This window comes from Phoenix dactylifera, chromosome 3, assembly GCF_051530095.1.
Source record: "Phoenix dactylifera cultivar Ajwa chromosome 3, Ajwa_hap1_PhDact_Kaust_v1.1, whole genome shotgun sequence".
Taxonomy (NCBI): Eukaryota; Viridiplantae; Streptophyta; class Magnoliopsida; order Arecales; family Arecaceae; genus Phoenix; species Phoenix dactylifera.
Window position 1 is genome coordinate 41,756,723 of NC_143192.1, and position 6,796 is coordinate 41,763,518.

Below are 6,796 nucleotides of genomic sequence, written 5' to 3' on the forward strand. Positions count from 1 at the left end.
AATGATGAATTGGAAAGAATAAAATCCAATCAATACTTTCCATTGACACGTTCTCTAAAATTATTTTTAGCCCGAAGTGTTCCATTAGAGCTCAAGTTGCCCAGCCAAAAAAAGAAGTGTTCCATTAAAGCAAATGATGCCTAATTGATACCTCCCTTTTATTTCCTCGCACCCGTATTTATTAGGATACCTCTGCCCGCAGGATTGGATTCCAGCATATCTCTAGGTAGATTCGCCTTTCATTTAAAAGGGAATGAAATGAAAACAAGGGCAATTGATACGTTACAAAACCAAGACAATTATCCTGGGCGGCTGAGCCCAATTTCCTCTATAAATTGCACCCAAATTCGAGGATAGCCATTGCTATCTTCCCCTCCCAACCAATAATGGCGCTGCTCATGAGCAATACCGCGAGAAAGCTCTACGTAACCCCCTCTCTTCCCTTCCTCTCATGCACACAAATAGAAACAAAAAAAAAAGGTTTCATATATTTTCCTTCTTTTTATCTAATTAATTCCTACTTTTCATACAGGTGCCGAGGCTGGTGATCTTATGGATGGTGGCACTGGTGGGTCTCATTGGAGCCGCGGAGTGCACGAGGCTAGGGAACCACGGCCACCATCACTGGAGGGCCGGCGGCGGCTGGCCCGAGTGGGCGGCGGCGGCGGGTGCCGCCGGCCGCCGGGCCCACACGGCGAGCCTGAAGGACTTCGGGGCGGTGGGGGACGGCACCACCTCCAACACGCACGCCTTCGCGGCTGCCATCGCCCACCTCAGCCGCTTGGCCGCCGACGGCGGGGCGATGCTCGTCGTGCCACCCGGCAAGTGGCTCACGGGGCCTTTCAATCTCACCAGCAAATTCACCCTCTTCCTCCACCGCGACGCCGAGATCCTCGCCTCCCAGGTGCGGTCGCCGCCCTCTCCCCCTCCCTCCTCCCTGTCTCTCGCTTCGCCTCTGTCGGTTTATGCTTCACGTGTTTGCTCCTTCGCATGCACCGATTGGTTTTCTTCCCAATTAGCAAGTACGTATTATTAAGTATTATCCGTCCGGCCATAGATGTAACGCATTGTATGGACGGTGAAGATCATAGATGGGCACGACCCGTGGAAGTTGTCGCTCAGCCAGTAATTTAGCAACTTTATTCGAGCCTCCTTAGACGTATTAAAAGCGGTCGTAGGAATTTTATTTAACTTGGATGGTATGATATTTATTTCTCAACCTATCAAATCAAATATTCGATAAGTTTGTGCACTGAGTGCATAAAAAAAAGCAATTAATCACTCAGTTAACTTAAAAAGAATTACAATTCTTTACGGTGCATGTTATGTAGCACAAATGATTGTGCAGCCTAACTGGACACTGCAGGCATCTTGGATGGATGGTAGCAAAAGAAAAAAATTCCAAATCTATATTGTTTAAGGAATATCACCCAATTATCCTTACAAATTTGGGATAGGATAGAAAGATTGTTTTTTCCTATTATAATTAGGTTTTTTAAAAAAAAAATTGCTTTATAATTTCCAATGACCTTTTAAAGAGACATTCCTAATAGGGATATCAATAATGTGATTTCGGTGCCCTTAGTTAAAAAATCGAAACTGGAATTGAAATTTACTATCATCCTCAAAGCCAAAACCGAAATTGAATAATTTTTGAATAAAAAATCATAACTGTCACCAAAAAAAATAAAATCAAAAAATTGCCAAAAAACCGAAATTCATTTATTTTTTTTTCATCTTACATATATTTTTAAATAACTAAATTCATTTAATTTTAGATTTACAAATAATATCACAAGTATTAAATATTGGGTACATTTAGTTTCGATTTCAAGTTTAGTGTCAAATTTGATGCCGAGTTTGGTTTCAAATCGAGAAATCATCAGAATCGCAACTAAAACTGAAATCGAATGGTTTTTAATTTTTAAACTCATCAACGAAACTATTCTCATTTAATTTTGGTTAAACCGTGCCGTTTAATTCAGAAATAAATAAAATATTCATATATCCATCTTTGTTGACATCCATAATTCCAAACAACCATAATAGACAAATATTATGCAAAATGGTTGCATAGCTTACGTAGAATTCTCCTGTCAATGTATTTTTTTTTTTAATACGGATGCGTTATTGCATGCGCCCATAAGACTAAATATTCCTTGATTTACAATCCAACCTGTGTCTGTTGTAAGTTGTAACTCCATCTTGCAAGATGCAAAGATCCCTTGGAAACTGACAGAAATTGTGAAAGATAGTTTAGTCCTAACAACAAAAAGATTAGCTGAGACTTGAACCTTTTGCCTCATCCACCGTTCAGTCATTTCTCACGATATGGTGTTGCAGGACCTGAACGAATGGCCAGTCATCGATCCCCTGCCCTCTTATGGGAGAGGAAGGGACTCAGCTGGTGGAAGATACAGCAACTTCATCATGGGAACTAACCTCACAGATGTGGTCATCACAGGTATTGCAAGTATTCTTTTCAAGGCTTTTGTAACAATACTGATTCCCATTTTACTGAATAAATTTTTCGACGGATCATAATCCCTGTCCATCATTTATGCAAAAGATGATGGATTTTAAATCTAACCGGCCATCTAATTCACTCGAGAATCGTTGGTCAATAAGGTTTGGAGTTGGACTAAGATTGATCCTTTCAGCTAACATGAATCGCTTTTTAACAACGTCTGTTGGCCGATATGTTGCAGGGGATAATGGAACGATCAATGGGCAGGGGAGATTCTGGTGGGATAAGTTCCGTAATAATCAGCTGAAGTACACTCGTGGTTACCTGCTTGAAATAATGTACTCAGACCGTGTCCTTATTTCCAACATTACATTCAAAGACTCTCCCTCATGGAACGTCCATCCGGTTTACAGCAGGTTTGATCATCTCCTCAAAGGAAAACTGAGAAACTCCATGCCATCATAAGTAGAGAAACTCCATGCCATCATAAGTCACAACCCATATAACTGATTTTTTTCGAGGTTGAATGCTGACAGAAGCAATTGACCTATATGCAGCAATATCGTAGTGTCGAACGTCACCATTCTTGCACCATTTGACTCTGCAAACACCGATGGGATCGATCCAGGTACTTCTGCTGCTTATAGAAGATCTATTGTTTATAAATTGTATTCACCGGACAATCAAAATGCTAACTGGAAATATTAGACTTGTTTTGCACATGCTTGTATATACTGTTCGACTCTATTTTTCTACTGTATAAATATTTAGGATATGCTTCTTCTCATGGTTTCTTAAAGGAGGAAGAAGAAAAGAAAAGGAAAGATACATTAAATAGGTAAAAGCCAAGTGAAAGAGAATCGATTTTCTTTAAAAAAAATCACATTACTGATCTTCGAAGATTATTGGCTGCATTCTTTCTCACATTCCATGTTAACAGACCTCTTTTTGAACTCATATCAAGAAATAAAACACCTCTTTGTAAGAAATATAATCATCACGAGTTAAGGTCATCTTGCTATCCATTCTTCCTGTATATATTGGTAATACCTTTGTGGTGTTAGTTATAGCCATTCACAACCATCGTAAAAAATACTCATGAAACCGTACGAAAGTTCATTTCCCATTTTTTTCTGGGGAAGTTCAAAGCTGACTTAGGATACAGTAATTTTCCAAAGTTTGATTGATAGTTTTGGTGCTTCCCGTCCTCACAGACTCCTGCTCCCATGTCCTCATCGAGGACTGCTTCATAGTCTCCGGCGATGACTGTATCGCCATTAAAAGCGGCTGGGACGAGTATGGAATTGCTTTCAACATGCCAACCCAGCATGTAAACATCAGGAGGCTCACCTGCATCTCCCCCTTCAGCGCCACCATCGCCCTTGGAAGCGAAATGTCCGGCGGAATCCAAGACGTCAGGGCTGAAAACATTACAGCCATCAACACGGAATCTGGGGTCAGAATCAAGACAGCCGTCGGAAGGGGAGGATTCGTGAAGGACATTTTCGTGAGAGGGATGACCTTGAACACCATGAAGTACGTCTTCTGGATGTCGGGCAATTATGGGCAGCACCCTGATGACAAGTACGACCCCAACGCAATCCCAGTTGTCCGGAATATCAGGTACAGCAATGTGGTCGCCGAGAATGTCACCATAGCCGGACACTTGGAGGGAATTCCGGGGGCACCCTTCACTGGGATATGCTTGTCTAACGTCACCATAGATGTTGCGCACTCGAAGAAGAAGCTGAAGTGGAACTGCACTGAGATTGAGGGCGTGGCAAGCGCTGTGACTCCTACCCCTTGTGCTTTGCTCCGAGATCAAGGAACCGGTGCAGCGCCATGTCCATTCCCCGCGGATAGTTTTACCTATTGATACATTCCATGAGTGCAGAAAGAGTTAAAAACTGTGTGACAGCTGGTGCGAGTTCTGTTTTCCTTGAAATAATTCCTTCCTGTCCAACATCACGTAGGAGCAGAGCGTGTATGCGTTTTCTAGTTCTTGATGATTGGATTTTCAATCCGGAAATTTAGTGTTTAATAAATGATCCATTTCCATCACCAAAAAAATAAAAAATCCACTTCTCCTGGGGATTTGAGTTCCATTTTTTTAACGAGTAAGCTATAGCATCTGCTTGCGTGTATGTGAAGCTTGACCTAAATTTATCACTAACAAGTACTAGTTTAATAGCTACAGGGACTATTATTGCAACTGATTATATATAACAACTGCTACTGCAATATAATGGAAGTTCTAATAAAGTGGATGCACCTAAGAAAAAGAAGAAAAGATCTTAATAACCCTCTGAGTTAATGAATTTATTGAGAGGATGAGCAGATCATTGGAGAGAATATTTTGCTTAAACTCTGTTCTCATATTTCTATAACGTGAAACTATAGGTTAAACATACTGAAAAAGTTTATCAATCATTTATTGACTCCATTTGATTCTCTTGTTGAATGCGCAAAGGTTAAAAGAGAACACGCAGGCTTTGTATATTGCAGATGAAATTGATCTTGGTATAAAGATGATACTTTTTTCTTATTAACTGACTAAAAAGTGTCTCAACCAACAGATATCATCAAGAGAACAAGCTCTATCTTGAAAGACAAATCCTTTCGATATACTATGCTAGAGTTATTTAAAGTTGTAAACCAAACTAGCAATATAAAATATAAGGATTTATTTAACGCTACATGAATAAAAACTTCAAGCTGTGCTCTCTGTAGCAAAATACGTCTCCTTTCATCTTATTACAATAATTAAACTTTTATAAATTAACTAGGGGCCAAAGGTAAGTTTATTGACAAGGGTATTTCGACCTTACAATGTGCTTTAAAACCTATTTTAGCCATTGAGAAGTTCAGTAGGCTTGTCCGAATTGCTGCACATATATTCCAGTTTTGATACAAGTGTTTATGCCGAGATGTGGTATTTGAACTCTCTCCAGCTTCCACAACACCCTCCCTCCCCAAGAGCCCACAAAAACGAGGGAAAAAAAAGACTTCCCAGTTGGCTTAAATGAACTAATCAATATGTTGTTGAAGGAGTTGAAGGATCAAATTTTCAATGATGCCATGGCGATGCTTCACTTTATTTATTTGTATGTAATGGAAACCCAGATAAATAATTTCAATCAGTTCTACAGATTCACACATCTATTTGTATGTGAAAATTTCAGCCCCAAACAACTTCATGCAACCACGTCTTTTGGAACCCTCCGTAGCTTCTTCCGATATGCCCATGCATGGAAGAAGCTCTTAAGGTACTTAAGCCCCGTTTGGAAAAGCTATTGGCCATAGAACTTTTGAAAGTAGAGCTATTGGAAGTAAGCTTTTTGAAAAAGAGCTTTTATAAAAAATTGTTTGCTGTTTGGTAACTATATTTCTAAAATACTATTATATTTTAACATGTATTTGGTAAACAAACTGAAAAGGTATTTTTGTATGACAAAATTACCATAAAGAACATTGCATAGTATTATACAACAGAGCATAATAAAATATAACATATATTAATACAAAAATATATAATCTAGTACAATATTACTATAATGTAATATAATATTATTATAATATAGTAATATAACATTATATATTATAGTATAATAATTTAATATAATATTAAATTATTTAACATAACATATCAATGTATTATGATATATGTAATATAATATTATATTTATAGTATAATACAATAATAAAGGTACGAAATATTATAATTATTAGCATACATTAATTTTTCATAATATAACATAATATTAAATTATTTAATATAACATATTAATGTATTATGATATAATGTAATATAATATTATATTTATAGTATAATATTTATAGAAAGAAATTTAAAAAAAAAATTTCTCCTAAAATGTGATTTGAAAAATGCATACAAAAATAGAAAACAAGAATAACTTTTCTTGCACGGAAGAGAGTCTGATCTATGGCTAGAGTTCTTTATTAGGGCTCCAACAAATTTTTAGGTTTATAAAGGAACAAAATATGTAATTGTTATATTTTATTATGAATATTTTATTCCAAAAAACAGCTTTCAGACAAAGCTCAAAACAGTTTTTTCGGAAAGCTCCAAAATGAAGCTTCTCCCAAAAAACTATTTTTAGCTTTCTGAAAAAGCTAAAATAGTTTTTCAAAAATTTTACCAAACATTTTTTTCATCTAAAAGTGCTTTTGGAGGGCCAGAAACTACTTTCTAGCCCTCCAAAAGCTCTCCCAAATGGAATCTTAATCTCAGAGCATTTGTACGCACCAGTCATTCTGCAACATGTCAAAGGTAATTTGCAGTCCAAAGACTTATGAGAAGACACAAAA

General features: G+C 37.5%; 1 protein-coding gene across 1 annotated transcript; it reads left to right on the forward strand.

Moving 5' to 3' along the window:
• LOC120109898 (putative polygalacturonase) lies at positions 1-4,522 on the forward strand. Its single transcript, XM_039123520.3, has 6 exons — positions 1-425; positions 533-904; positions 2,344-2,464; positions 2,709-2,883; positions 3,025-3,095; positions 3,682-4,522. Exons 1-6 carry the CDS (start codon positions 387-389, stop codon positions 4,341-4,343), a joined length of 1,440 nt encoding a protein of 479 aa, XP_038979448.3. The 5' UTR covers positions 1-386; the 3' UTR covers positions 4,344-4,522.
• The last annotated feature ends 2,274 nt before the right edge of the window (positions 4,523-6,796 follow it).